This window comes from Lissotriton helveticus, chromosome 6 (assembly GCF_964261635.1).
Source record: "Lissotriton helveticus chromosome 6, aLisHel1.1, whole genome shotgun sequence".
NCBI lineage: Eukaryota > Metazoa > Chordata > Amphibia > Caudata > Salamandridae > Lissotriton > Lissotriton helveticus.
In genome coordinates, this window is record NC_136067.1 from 891,618,829 (window position 1) to 891,634,844 (window position 16,016).

General features: G+C 45.1%; 1 protein-coding gene across 1 annotated transcript in view; it reads right to left on the bottom strand.

The window, feature by feature from the left end:
* Positions 1 to 16,016, bottom strand: part of LOC144763171 (amine sulfotransferase-like) — a 249,930-nt gene that overhangs the window by 55,185 nt on the left and 178,729 nt on the right. Inside the window, exon 5 of the mRNA XM_078648511.1 lies at positions 8,708 to 8,834. Within this exon, the coding sequence (XP_078504637.1) occupies positions 8,708 to 8,834 (127 nt within the window). The remainder of the gene's footprint in view (positions 1 to 8,707; positions 8,835 to 16,016) is intronic.

Genomic DNA, 16,016 nt, shown 5'->3' on the forward strand with positions numbered 1-16,016 from the left:
AAAAAAAAAACAAATACCACTGTTTGTTTTCTGGTACTTACATATTTCCAGGGATGGTAAGTTCTTCCGTTTTTTGTGGTGGTATTACTCACGGGTCTATGAGGAGAATCCCTCTTTGCTGCCCCTTACGCCGGCTCCGATGATTGTGGCAGTGCATCTACGGAGGGCCTTTATATACTCTCGCTATTGCGCCCTTAATTGGATTATTGGTAAGGTTTGTAACCGGGGGTGTCTATATTTGGTTTGCCGGTAATTGGGTTAGTTTTCTGCTTATTTTTCCCAATGGCGCATGCGCGGTAGTTAGTTTTGTTCGTTTACGCATATGCGTTATGCTACACGGTCCTACCATTAACCGCGCATGCCCAAAGATGTTTGCTGCTATTTTCATGAGTGCCCCGGGTTCGCGCCTGCACTTGGACTGTTATGAAAAAAGGGGTTTTTTGGCAAGTAGGAATGAAATACGGGTATTCATTTCTAAAAGGATAAAAATAAAACTACAGTGTTGGTTTTATAAACTGGGCACTCAGTCTATTGGTTTAAACATTTAATGTCTAACGTTAGTACTGCTTCATATGGACACTATGTGGCACTAAGGGGATTTCATGATTTTAGTTGGCCCCAAGGGATATCGTCATTTAGTCCTGATATATGGGTACCTAAGCGAAAAACCCAACACTGTTCTTTTTCAAAGAGACCCTGTTCTGTGGGTAATTGCTCAATTACAGTCCAGTAGATGTCATTAACACAGTGTCCCATCTCTAGGAAGTGGGCCACCATTTTGGTGGTACTTTTTTTGCACCGGATGTTGCTCTTGTGCTCATTGAGTCTTGTTTTGACTGCTCTGGTAGTTATGCCAATGTACTCTAAATGGCAAGGGCACACAATCATGTAAACGACATTCTTGCTGTTGCAGTTGTCATTTTTCGTTGGTCCCATTTTGTGTCGTTGGCGAAGGTCAGTTGTTTGCTTTTTTTGGTTAAGTGGCAGCTAGCACAGTTGCCACAGGGGAAATGTCTACTGACTGCATGACTTGAGCAACAGGTGAACAGACCTATGGTTTTTAAGGAAGGGACCACCTGAAAAAAATGTTTGTCCTTTTCTTTCGCAGGTCAGCTAAATAGCGGTTGTTCAGTAGGTACATTGGTATACCTGCACTTGTAAATACCACTTTTTTAGAAATAATCAAAAAACGGAATTAGAAAAACGTGAGTAAGGTGGGGATTTGTGTACCCCAGTACTGAAGAAGATGTTTTTACATCGAAACATGTTGACACACACATAGGAGGTGGCGCACATAGTCTACGCCAATACCTCCTCCTATACCTTTTTACCAGTACCAGCCCGGGGGTCAATTAAAGTTTTTTTGCTACCCTATGAGCCAGGCACTTTTTAAACTCCACTCACTATCTAAACCCCACCACAGCACTCACATAAAAAATCCCTCACAAACACCACACATAGTCAAAAGAAGTGCTCCCACGCAATCGTCGGTCGCAGCAAGCCGCATCCCGTAGAGGGATGCGATGACCCCGATGATGAAGCATGACACCAAGGGGCCTGTTGGTGTGTGAGGGGTACCCAAAAACATATAGCGTGTTTCCAACCACAGTAGGGACACTCTTGATCCACTTCCTAATGGATTCCTCTTGTTTGTAAATGTAACCCAGGGAGAACGAATCCATTTCAAGGTAGTATTCTCTCTCTCCCCCCCTTTTGTTTAAATTGGTAATTTTTTTTATTACATTAATCATTTATACATTTTAAGGTTATTTAAGTATGCTTAAGTATGTTTTACTCAATTATAATATTTTTTTTACATTCCTTTTAAGACATTAAAAAAATTCTATATTTTCACAAACTATTTTATTAACAATGATATTTTGGATTCGATATCTTTGTACTTACCTGTTTGTAGATAGGAAGTCGATATTCTGGCATTCTATATTTTTTCTCGATATTTTGGCAGATCGATATTTTGCTCCTCGACATTCTGCCAGTGATCTGTTTTCCTTAAAGGAAAACGGGCTGCAGTTAGAAAAAAAACGGAAACATTTTCGTTTCATTTTTTATGGGACCACTGCCTGCCCTTAAAATTTTTTTTTAGAGACAGTCCCAAAGTGGAAGGGGTCCCCTCTTGAAGCGGGTGGTCATTTGCGAGTGTTTTGCGACCGCAATTGCGGTTGTAAAACATTCATACATCGGGTTGCAGTCCCTATTAGGAAGGGAACTCCCCTTCCTTATAGCGACTCGCAATTCCTAAATAGCAAGTCGCAAATACATTTTGACTCACTATTTAGGAATTGTACATAGCCCTTTCACATTTTGCATGTGCAAACTGGTCGCAAACACGTTTGTGCATGCAAAATAGGGTCGTACATCTGGCCCTTAGTACCTGATCGTTATTGATCTTTTAATGCTGTGGGCATTTCGCACTTTCAAATCCTTGGTCATTGAGGAATTTCATTGTCCATAGGAGATATCCACTTTGCATGCAAACATACGCCAGGATGCCACATATATATATTTCTCTCTTAGAATAATCAGCTCTTTGAATTATTGTGTTTTATCTGGTTGTATATAATCATGCGTTCATAATGACTGGCACAATTGCTTGAAAATAAGGAACTTTGAGGATGGCATTTGGAGTAACAATAGTTTATAAGGTAATGGTACATCATCAGTAAAGCTGAAGCAAAGATAAAATGGAGGGACTCAGTTATGTTATGTTTCTCCCTTGATCTCAAATGTTTTATTTTGTCAAGTCTTTTTAAACTTAAACTTAAAATGGTGGCCATCTTGAGACATGGAAAAAAGCATTAAGTTAGCGATCTAGATGTTCCTTCTTTGTAAGGAAGGTGGTAACTCCACACATTTCAGTGCCTAATAGAGTTGGAGCAAAGATGCTGAGTAGGGGTGCGTGACATTTGTGGAATTTGATATTACATGTATGCAAAAGTTTGGTACAATTACACAAATTACACACAATTTTGCGTAACTGAAAGAAGAAATGGAAATGACCTGTGAGTGAGAGCTGAGAAATAAACCTGCCACAGACTGCAATAGGTAACTCCACAAATATGCCAAAGGAATTACGATAGGGGCAGTTAAGCACTTGCCCCACTGACACAAGCTCGCTCTACATTCCCTGAAATATTAAAACAGTGAAAGGTTGAGAGCACTACTGGGCCAGCAAACCACAGTTTACACATTTATGAACTATTTAAATGGCAGTACGCCATTTGAGCAGACTTCACCTTTAAAATACACTGGGGCAGATTTAGAATCCCCATGCGCCACATTTTGCGTAGCTTTTCCCATGTTAAAAGTGATGCAAAAGTGGCGCACGGGGCTTGTAAATCTGCCTCACAGTGCTTAATAATTGGTTGTTCCATAACTGACAATATACACTGCTATACCCAGAAAAGTGAAAGATAAATTGACAGCGACTGATTCTGGCTCTTTAAAATGGGATTCTCAACATCTTGAGCTCAGTGTGGTACACCAGGGTCGCAAAGTCAACACATACGAACTCCAAGACAGTGCCCCTTTTTTTGCAGGCACCCATGACAGGGTCATTGCTGTTCATGAACCTTTAGGTCAAAAACCCTAAGTTACAATGAAGGGATACAAAAGTAACAATTCTTTTCAGATTATTATTCTCGGTTTTCCTGGAGTACCTTTAAAGCTCTGCTAGCAACTATCAGCCTGATTCATGAAAAAGAAAATCTGCGATTCTCAAATAGCGATTTACAGCGAATCGCAATTTGAAAATCGCAGATCGGCATTCATCATAGTTAGCGAGAAAATAAAGCGATTCGCACACAGCCGCAAAAAGCGTTAGCGATTTACTAAAATCGCTGGAAAATCGCAATTACCCTCAAAATCCGTGTCGATTTAGCGATAGCGCAAATAGCGAGATCGCTAAATGCGATCTCGCAAGTAACGAGATCGCAAAAACGGGAAGTCGCATTTCGAGCACAGTGATGACATCACAACCAGGAAGCAGGCAGTTTCCACCCCCATTCAGAACTGTGAGGCTGATCTCGAGGCTGCAGCTGAACAGAGCTCCTTCCAGGACACCTCCAAACTTGCAAATCCTACCCATTTGTGACTGCAGCAATGCCAGAGGAGCCAGCACCAGGGCCCAGTGACACCGGGCGCAAGAGGAAGCTCAAGTTCTCTGAGCAGGAGTTGGAGCACCTGATTGAGGGAGTGGTTGATAACCACTCCAAACTATTTGGGAAGGACTCCAGGAGGGGGCCGGAGGTGGAGAGACGTCCAATCTGGCTTGGGATAGCTGCTAATGTGAACGCTGTGGGCGTGACACACAGGTCACTGGATGAGCTGAAAAAGAGGTGGTACGACCTCCGAGGTCGTGCCAAGGAGAGGGTGGCAGAGAGGCTGGGCGAGACCCAGGCTACTGGGGGCGGAGATCCTACAGTCCCTCCCAACACCCCCATGGAGGACCGCGTGGAGGACACTCTGGAGCCAGAGGCGTGCATAGGGGTCGTCAATCTGGACTCATCCCGACCCAGCCAAGACAGCCAAGGTAAGTGGCATGCGACTGCGACCCTGTCCCCTAACAATGGCCATGGCCCTATAGCCTCACATAATCATCCCAAGTCATGCAAACCATGCACATTAGGTCATGCCCAAAAGCATTGTGGGACATGTAGTCTGCCCACAATGTACAAGAACCCCAATGCAGCCTCACATGTCCCAAAGTACGCAATGCCAAAGCCAGGCAGGGAATGTCATCCAGCATGCATGTAGCAACTGCACGTGTGACAGATACATGCAATTAATGTACGTCCAATTCCCCTCACAGGTGGCGCTGACAACAGCAGCGACAGCGACAGGCTGCTTATTGACGAGGCACGAGAGGATGCCGAGGAGGTGCCAACACCGACACTTCCTGCACCATCAGGCGTAGCACCTCTCCCCGCAGCCAGGGCAACACCAACTGCGCCAGCACCATCAGGCGCAGCACCTATCCCCGCAGCCAGGGCAAGACCAACTGCGCCAGCACCATCATGCGCAGCACCTATCCCCGCAGCCAGGGCAAGACCAACTGCGCCAGCACCATCAGGCGCAGCACCTATCCCCGCAGCCAGGGCAAGACCAACTGCGCCAGCACCATCCGGCGCTGCACCTTTGACAACCACAACTCCACCACCAGCTGGACCATCTACATCTGGTGCAGCTACTGTGGTGACAGTGCGCACACCCACTGTGGACAGCCAGCAGAGCAGGCATGGCAGGGCTCGCCAGCAGAACACAGCACGCAGCGGCAGGAAGGGGATGGCTGTGCACGTGCCAGGCCTGAGTATTGAGCGCCGGATGCTACGCATACACCAACTGCAGGCACGACGGCAAGGGGCTATTCAACTGCAGCTAAACAACATTGGCCGCAATGTGGCCAATGCGGGCGAGAGGATTGAGCGCATGACGACAGCCATGGAGGCCAACACTGCTGCGCTCATATCGCAGCGCAACTCCGACCGCCGCTGCCACCTGCAGCTTCTTACGCGGCTGTCAGCCTACACCCACTCTAACTATATAATCGGGAATGCCACCTCCCAGCTCTCACAACGGTCCCTGGCGCAGCAGCAGCAGTTGATCCAATGTGTTGAGGATGTTGGACGAGCGTTGGAGCAGGTCACCACTGCCGTGCTGGCACTCCATCCTACTGGGCCAGGCAATGAGGGGGGGGGGCGACACCAGTGAGGGCACCTCCAGTGTTAGCAGCCTGTCTGCCTCACTGGTTGGCGTGTTACGCCGCAGCACCAGGCCCACTGCAGGGACACGTGCCGTCCCAGAGGAAGAGCCAGAGATGCGTTTGGGTGCTGCGCGCCGGAGGCGCAATTGAGTTTCATGTACATTGGCTGGGACATGCTGCTGATACAAGCATGTCCAGTGTTTTGTTAGGAGCAGTATGGCGCAATACTGCTAGCATTTGATAAATGGAGACATAACATTATTATTGTGCATTTAACAATAATATTTATTCCTGCATCATACATCTGCCTCCTGTCATTATTTCCATTGGCATGCAATTGTGATTTGTTGGGTGAGGGGAGTGGGTGCATTAGAAACTGTTCATTGTTATGTGGTTGCGGCGTCTGTGTCCTTCAGCTGGGTTCTCCCCGCGTGCATGACACACATGTGCAGGTTGCCGGTCGTCCCCTTCCGACTCACTGCCAGAGATCTCTACAGGTATCCCGCGCTTGGTAGCAATGTTGTGTAGTATTGCACACACAGCCACAATGCGGCAGCACACATCAAGACTGTAGTACATGGCCCCACCAGTCTTGTGCAGTATGCGGAATCTGCTTTTCAGTAGCCCAAATGTCCGCTCAATGCAATTCCTTGTGCGTATGTGTGCTACATTGTAACGCCGTTGCTGTGGTGTTGCTGGGTTGAGGTATGGGGTGAGGAGGTATTCACGGAGGGCGTAGCCACTGTCACCTGCATGAGAGGAGCAGAGGGTGAGTGCCTGTGAAGCGCAGATACTACATCACAGTGTGACATTGTGGGGCAAGTGTACTTACCAAGTAGGTGTCCTTCACCAAAGTCTCCCCTGGCCAGTCGTGTGTGGAGGCCGCTGTGCCGGAATATGAAGGAGTCATGTGTACTCCCCGGGTACTGTGCCACAATGTCCGTGATGTATGTCTTAGCATTGCAGACCATCTGGATGTTGAGGGAGTGGTAGGACTTGCGATTGCGGTACATGTACTCCGTTGCAGCTGGTGGGCAGATGTGGATGTGAGTACAGTCAATGCATCCTATCACATGTGGGAACTGCGCAACATTGTAGAATTGCACCTTGGTCACATCCAAATCCTGTTGGCTGGTGGGAAATTTGATGTGCTGGTGTAGCTGGGTCAGCATTGCGTCAAGGAAACTCCGTAGGCAGCGGGACATGGTGGGCTGGGATATCCCCCCAGCAGCCGCAACTATCCCCTGGAAGCTCCCGGAGGCCAGGAGGTGCAGGCTACACAATACCTGAACATGTGTAGGCACGGCAGTGGTCCGCCTTGCTGGGTGCTGCATCAGGGGGTCAAGGTCCTGTATTAGCTTGATAATCATTGCCCCATTCAGGCGGTACTTTGCATATATTTGCTCTCTGGTTTGGCCCAGCAGGGTGACCCGCTGGCGGAATATCCTTTCCTGGATTCTGCGTCTCCTCCGTGCTGCTCGCTGTAGCCTTCGCCGCCTGACCACCTGGCATTGTGAGACTCCTAATGCTGCTGCTGCATCTCCTTATATGTGTTTGGTCAGGCCTGCACCTGTTACTGATTGTGCTACGGTTTTTCGAAAAAAAAATTCCATGGCTTTGATGGTTACCACCTGCTTTGGGTTGTCCTTAATTTGCGCCTCGCAAACAGCGATTTTTCGCTATTTGCGAATTTTCATGATTACCGATAGCGATTGTATATCGAATTCGCTATTTTATTCCGATTCGCTAATGCTCTCCTGCCGGGATTCTGCGAATCTTTTAGCGAATTCGCTATTCAGTGGTGAATGCCGATTTTGTGAATTGCGCTAGCAATAGCTTTTTCGCAGCTATTGCGAGCGCAATTTCGCTTCATGAATCAGGCTGTATGTGTTTCTATGTTGGTATTGCTTTGCTTTATTATTTTATCTCTTCATTTCAGATGTGTTCAAACTTTAGTAACATTAGACTGTTTTTGGTGTAAATATTCTAAATATACTTGAGATATTGTTAAAAGACTTCCTTGCAACTGTGATGGCTGTAACTATACTTGCCTCTGAAACTCACCTTGATTAAACTTTAGCGGCTCACCCATTTCTACCACAGTGCCTAATTCATAATAGAATAAGTTTTGGAATCTCACTCTTTCGGGATTTTCTAAAATCCTTGCTTAGTTTCCCACAGTGTTTCCAGCTTTCTCTTCCTCTTTGTTTCTCTTTTTTTTTGTTTTTTACACTCTTGCTCTGGGTGAAAGTCGGATGAGGAAAAATATCTGCCGGTCCCCAAAACTTAATGCTGGTGGTCCTACCTGCAATCACAAGCACAATTGAGCACTGATCTACACAGAGAGTCAAAATGGCAAAGCTGAGGTCCAGTATCTGTTATGGCCTTGTCTTTTGGGACCTGGTTAGTTTGGACCCTCAATCTCCTCCCTTTTTTGAGAGTGCAGTTGCCTTTGGACTTCATGCTATCGACAACTCACTTGGCATTCATCACTAGCCGTGAGATGTAAGTCTGGAACTTGGAGAACACCTTATTGTAGTATAACAGTTTTCACTGTAATGCATCCTCCAGTAGAAATGGATCAGATTACGAGAGTTTAAAAGGTTGAGATGACAACTATGAGTCCTGAAGCACTAAACTAACTGTGTAAACTGAGTCACTTGGAGACCTCAGAGACCTACACTGCTTTTTGAATTGTTTGTTGAGGTACCAATCTGGGAACATGGGAAAAGGATCTCTCCTAGACTGATGCAATCCCAATAACTTAGCACCTCAACTCAGAAAACCACACTGACAACCACCTGCTCCTCGTATTACAAATTTTAAATAATTCCTGTTAATCTGCTCTAAATTGAAAAGTCAGTTCTGTCAGGTGGTAATACTAAAACGATTATTGATTTGAGACAATGTGAACACTGTTGAGTGTTTTAAATCAACTCAATTTCTTAATTCATAAACAAGTAAAACATAAAAAAAAGTATAAATTACCTTCCCCTTCACAAAATTTCTCCATGAAGTGCTCAAAACTTGGTGATGGTGTAATTGAAGGCATCATCTTTTCAAAATAGTAAAACGAAGTTAAAACATCCTTAGGGTTTCTGGTTACGTAGATAACCTGCAACAATACACATCAAGGAGTAATGCAAATAGCTGTTCTTTCTAGCAACTGTATATTAATACCATACAACGGTTTTCCCCTTCCAACTTGAATATATGCATTTGATATCCCAGTCCATTTCCCTTGGCTGTGGAATAATTTGGATTTGTAAGGCCATAATGACACTGCCAACAATGTTTTTCCCAGGTACTATTTTGAGGGAAAGGTAGGGTGCAACAACATAAAATAGTGGAACATGAAATAAAATGGAGGATCTCGACATTTTAAACAGAAACATGATCAGTGTTAAGAAGTGTGTGCAAAGGCCTTATTTGCAAAGCGATATGCAGATGTTACCGGATAAATTCAATATTTATGTTAATGAGTTAAGTATAAAAATGTTGATGATGGCTCTGAATTTTCAAATGACAGTCCAAGCTTACTGTTGCATTACGAAAAATACACAATATATATTTTCATGAGACAATGAGCGCATAGCCAGACATTCCTACAAGTCCTCAAACATGTATATTGCTATTTTGTTTATTAGAGTTATTGAAATTGGCATTTTCGTTCTAGAAAAGATCAATTCATTGATTTGTCTGCAGTAGGGCACAACAATTTTAATTTGTAAAGGTCCTTTTCATGTCTCTGAAGAACTATGAATGTAATTGTCATTTGAAGATTGATCACTCACTTGCTAAATAACTTAATGAAAGTCTCTGCGAAGAGGTGTACACCCGATCTAAAGAAATCATCAGCCCGAATGATGAAAAGGAAACTTGGGCTTTCCAGATTTCCTCGAGAATAACCATGCTTTATACATAAGACACAGAGGTCAAAGGAGGCTTTTTAATAAAGAAGAAACACCTAATATATTTGAAAAGGATGCCAGGATTTCCAACACTCCGGGTTCCCACATCATATCAGTGCTGCCATTGCCTAACCCACCATGGCCGTAGATCATGCTTCAAAGTTCTGAAGGGACTTTTCTCACAGTTGTTAAACACATCTAAGTGAGGTGCAACCTGCCTTAGAAATGTATAGACTAAAAAGTTCCACCAATACCAATCCCTATGGGCAGTGCTTGAGATGTCTATTATCAAACCCTGCCTTCTCCTAAGAGTTCTGCTCTAGCATGGCTTTTGTGCTTTTAGGAACTATCTTTGTGTAACTCACTGGAAGATTTTTAAAACAACAGCTCTATTGAGAATTCAATGTTCTCTGGTGCAGTCTTTGTGTTTGTCACACTCTAACAATGTTGGTGCCTCGCAAATCAAGGGCTCCTTGGAATGTCACAGCATGGAAACAGGGTCAGGCTGGCCTATAGGGCAATCTGACAGTACCAGAAGGGCTAGTTTGTGAGGCCAGCGTGTGGGCCGGTGTTTTGGGTATTTGTCGGCTGAATTCATGGTCTACAGGGTCGTTTTTATTGTTAATTTCCCTGACATTAAAACAAAAATTTCCTTCAGCCAGTGCAAATCCATGCAGTCTTCCATACCTTGCAAAACACATACACAGTTTGCCTTTACAAGTCAAGAAGGGGTACAATTTGCAAGCATGGACCACTTTGTAGGTCTCGCCTAGGGAGCGCATGCGCTGACTCGAAGAGACATGTAGTATCTAGGATATGGGCTTCGAAAAAAGCCCATCTTTTTCATTGGTTCCTCCTACTGTTCTTTAGAAATGATGGCTTATCACTGGTGAATGCACTTAGTAGTCCCTCCTTTTGTTCTGCCCTCGGGACTGGCCCTGCTACATGAATCCTTTCACTATGGGCCTTATGTTTTCCTTCAGTGCACTACTTTGTCTTTTGCTCTTTCCTCCCTGCTGCCCACAGTTCACGTAATGATCCTGCCGTTCCAAGAACAACACCTCCCACCGCTCACAGCTTTCTGAACAGCTGCTCTTCACTCCCTTTCATGGGTTTCATCTGCCTCCTCCCCCCTACGGCCTGCCTCCCTTAACAACCATGACCAGGAAGCTGAATCTATTATAATCAAATACTGCCTTGTTTATACTATGTGTCTTCCGGTGACATTTCTGGATCTGCTTTGCTCACCGGTGAGTACCATTCTAGAAGCACACTCTTGGTTTTCCCAGCTAGACTTTGTGTAGCCCAGGCTATCCCCAGTGTTGTAGCAAGGTCAGGTGATACCTGGTGCAGAAAATCTCTTGTCGCCCCCGACTTGACAAGATGGCCAAGATATGGGTTTAAAACACATATTTTTGCCATTTTGTCACCCCCTCAGTGATGACACTTGTCACCCCCCTCCCCCCGGGGCAGCCTGTACCCACCATACCCCCTTCCTACGCCACTGGCTATCCCCAGACAGACTTCTGCTTGGATGTCGAATCCCCAAAATGCCTGAATTAGCAAACGTGACGTAAGGTGTCCCTTGATCTTCGAATGAAATTGAAAGCTTAACTTCCTGTCTCACCCTTACCCTCTCTAGAGCCTCCTGTGTATTGCTGAAGGTCTGAGGAAGTGCACGCGATGAACTCTACAGGAAGTAGACAGGACTCCTAGCACCGTATACTTCCTGTTTCTTTTACTGCCTTCTTGAACTGGGAAGCAAGAGGCGAGCACTAGCCTAGTTGCTAACCAGGGGCCTTTATAGGTGAGAGACGATTGGGCAGTGTAAGTTACTGCCCACACGTGTAACTTCCCATAGGCGGCTCACTCGTATAACTACACATTGCTGTGGTGGAGACCATAGCAGCCCTTGGAGGCTTCCGACTATCCCCTGTGAATCTTTGTAAAGCGCTAACATGGAACCGAGTGTCCGCTGCCGGAAGGTTCCATGTCCTCTTTGGCACCTCCAGCAGCCCTTCTCTTATAGCCTACACCACAGCGCATTCTGGAATTTGAGGTTTGGCTTTAACTAATGGGGTTAACGAGGGATGTTGTAAAGTCATCCTTCTGTAAAATTGTTCCAATAACTATAAATCTTTCGCTGCACTTTTGAACCTAAGCGCAGCTCCATTCAAGTTTTGGTGCATTGTATAAACAGTCGTGCATTTCTGATTTATTCCCAGGGCGGCTCCCTTCCTCGGTCTGTCTCAAACAGCCGTCCTCAGATGAAGCCACAGTGCAGGGGGGAAATTTGCTGGGAGGGATTCAACAGTAATTTCTTTTACAGTTTTTTATAGCGTCAAATCAACCCAAAGGCACTGGAGTGCATTACATGAGCATCATTTACATTACACAAGGACTCATTCATTTTTGGTAGGCACCGGGAGATTAAGTGATTTGCAGAGAATCACAGGACGTTGAGCCGCTACCAATACCCGTTTCCCAGTTCCAAAGTCGCCAGCTTATGCCACATCCTAGTAAACTACAGCTCCCAGAATTCAGTGTTCGCCTCAAACACACTAGAGCGGATGCGGAGCTACTTCGCCTTGAAGTGATGTGTGAGAAATGCAGTGTGCTGTTGACTACAAGGGATTTCTGAAGGTGGCAGATCAGGCATTAGGCCACTTGGCCTGGGAGCCTGAATTAATCCAGACACCCCAGGTAAACTTATGAGTGTACAGTAGCGGAAGCCCCTCTAACTTGGAGCTAATAACCAGTTTGTCCACATCCGGCTTTGGGAACTTACAAAATAACGCCTTTTAGAGGCGCTTGCTTTCCTCAGGATGTTGAACCAAACCAAGGTCGGGATGGTAACCTGGTCATCCATTTCCAAAGTTGGCTGCTCTGAATGTCCAAACACAGCCTCCCCCATTCCCTACTGATGAAATCAATGGTGTCGCAAAATCAAATATTTGTGATGTCACATGTGAGGCCATAAGCACTGTGCTGGTTGGGTTGTTAGGAGTGAGTAACTAGCTTTATTTGTAAATATGTACTTTTTCTGGGTAGGATTAAATGAACACTTCCCATTCTCCAGCCGAAGTTAACTAACTCAGCGTGTGCCTTATGTTTATGGAAGATCATTTTTTTAACAGGAATAATAAGCTGGAGCTTCTTCCAGCGAATGTTATGGAATTTGAATGAAATACGCTTTTGTCATTCCTTATGATCTACTTACAGGGCAGGATTGTGGCCTCAGGTCCTGTGCAGATGGCACAGGGCACACATTCTAGTGTGCATTCAGGGTTCTCTATGCCTACGCCTTCTGCCCATTAAACAAAGGTCGAAGTTTGTCGATCGCAACATTCTGCTGTTTGGCACAGGGCTCCCCCTCTGACTGTGCTATGTACTCACTGTATACAGCCCTCGCCCTGTGTGCATCACAGCACACGCCATTACCTTTGGTTCTCTACTGCTGTCATGGGGATGTGCCTTGCATTTACACTGTGTTAAGTTAGCATGAGCTTATTAGAAGTTTAAACGCCATTTTTCCTTTCTGCTGCCTTTGCACATGGCACACATTATTACAAATGTTTAGAGTCTAGCAGACTGTTTTGCTTCACATGAGAATAATATGTTTTCCTATAGTAGCAGCTTTGCTTGGTAATCTTTGTCTGAACAGTGAGTGCCGAGGCCTTCTAGGTTATTTCAACACAGTGGTTGTTGTCCAGTCAGATCAGCGCACGTTCTAAACATAACATATATGCAGCTCTGGCCACCTCTGATTTTGGCCCGTTTAATAATGCACTGCGCAGGCATGCGAACACACTTTGGAGAACATTCGCATGCAGAGAGCTGGTGCAGGAAATTATATAATCCATTTCTACTTGTACCAGAGGTATGGGGCCGCCCTTGTAAACCCAAGAGACCTTCTGTAGATATAAAATAACCTAATAGCAAGGGAGCGTGAAATCTAGGTGTAATCTAGCCTATTTCCATTTAGCATTTTAACATGCTTCTCCTTTTGTATTTCATGGAATAATAACTATGCTGATAATCTTGTTGCTTATACTATGTCTGCTTGTATTAGCTAAGATACTGCGTCTGAGAACACGGCATTAGAAATAAATATCTCAAACTTGCACGTGTCTTCATTTACTCCCCGTTTGGACTGATATGAGAGTATAACAAAAGAGTGTTCATGTGTTCCACATTGCCTGAGGTATTCTAAGTTCTATGTTCTGGGTTGTCTAATCATTGGGAGTATGGAAGAACCAATGAGACACTGATTGCTAGTCTGGTAGGGGATTTTGGCTACTAGGGTGAGTTTTGGCACCCCCTAATTCACTGAGGTTCCAAGTCTCTATGCACAGTTCTGTGTATGAGCAGAATCCCTGCTACACTGTACTCTGGGCACACATTACAAGTCCTACAAGGACTCAACAGAGAGTCTGTGGTAATGCCCTGTACTGATAATGTCCTGTGTGCAGTACAAACCAGGCACAGTCAAAGTGTGTAGGGGCAGGGCATGGCCTGTGACCATTCAGCACACATGCATATAGTCTCCCACACAGGTGCTCCTCCCTCCCTACCAGGGGCGGCTTGCCGTGGGAGTGCTGCGGGGTGGTAGGGCGGGGCATATGCCACCCACAGCGGGCAAATGTAAGAGCAGGGAGGTGCTGGCAATTCCGGCAGCTGTCGCCCCGTAATGGCTACAGGTAAGAGTGGGGGGAGGCTGCAGGCATCCCCCCAGGAACTTGTGCCACCTGGGGCAGACCACCACCATGCCCCCTTGCAACGCCACTGCTTAAACATCAGTTGTCAATAGTTTTCCTTCTGTGATTGTTGTCGATTTTAGCAAGCTCCACAAACTCCATAATCTGTCCCTTCGCTATTGATTGTAAAAGACGATTTGTGACCAGGCAAATTCTGGAGAACAGCAAAAGAAGCACATAAATGAAAAATGAAAAGTAAAGCAGCCTATTGTAAACATGATGAGGACTAATCAGTAAGCCTGTTAATACACTACTTTCTTTCAATGCTCACAGTATGTAATCACAACATGGTTGCTCCACTCTAACTTGACGGAAAATGATCTGATCCACTCTTGTGTTTATAATATGAATAATAATCCATACTTGTAAAGCACGAACATATCACCCTTTAAGGTATCAAGGTGCTGTGGGTCGTCGGGGAGATTAAGTGAGCTATTGCCCAGTGTTACATGATGCTGAGCTGAGTCGCAACCGGCACTTGGGATCGAACTCTGATCCTGCACTCCGGAGTCAGCCTCTCTGGCCACTGCCCCCACACTTGTCCCCTTCGGTTAATATTTAATCACAATTGAGGCTGTTCTCCCAGTTCTAAAGAAACTGGCGGTGTAGGGACCAAAGACCAAGCCATGATGGACTTATTTGATCTCAGGGCCATAGGGCCAGCTTTGTGGTGGGCTACCGAATTTAGCAGCTGTTCAAGTTTCTGGGAATCAGCAAGCGATTGTACCTAGTTTCAATTTGCTGATTTTTACAAAATAGCTGCAAGTAACAGGTTGTACATCGTTGCCCATATCACCATGCATTCATTTCATTAAAGCAACATGCAATTCTTTTTTGATTTTTACTTCTTTGTCGAATGCTAAAAGTATTGCACGAGCTGCATTTCCTTCAGCTGTTGGGAGGAAGGCTGAAAATCCTTTCCATACAGGGTCGGGCCCGTACAGAAAATAAACCGAGGGACCAAAATAAAAGTAATCCCTTTAGTGAATCAGATAGCTAAACAAGCATTAGAAATGCAATAAGTCTTGCATTTTTTTTAAGTTAGAGCTATTGGCATTGTAAATGGAAATTTATTTTGCCTACCAAGGGAGGTGTAAAGGAGCAGCTGGGGTCTTACTGTCGAAATGCTCTCTTAGAGATTGGTTGGCCAAAAGTAAACCAAGTAAGCAGAGACTATTTGTAAAATAAATCCGTCAGTACAGGGGCGGTGGATGACATTTCAAAGTGGTGGGGCGCAAAATGTTGTGCATACAAGCACCATAGCGAGTGAGCGCAGCGAGCGAGCCCGAACCCCAAAAGGGGGACTTGGGGGGATTACCCCCCTAGAAAATGTTGAGAAAAATCGTGCATTTTCAAGCAAATTTGAGAAAGCAGGAAGGTTAATAAGGCAATTGTGAAAGTGCAGTTATTACATTAATAGATGGCATAACATAGGTAGCAGCTTATTCAGTATAACCACAGAGCTTCATACATTCCGTCCTATTACGCTCAGGTGCTGAATTCAGACTATAAGACTTTCATGAAAATCTCAGCTCTAAGAGTAGAAGAAGTTGCACAGCAGTTGGGAAACAGCCTTCACAAAGCATTGGGAAAATGAGAGGCAAATACTTGAAAGCAAACTGAAAGCAA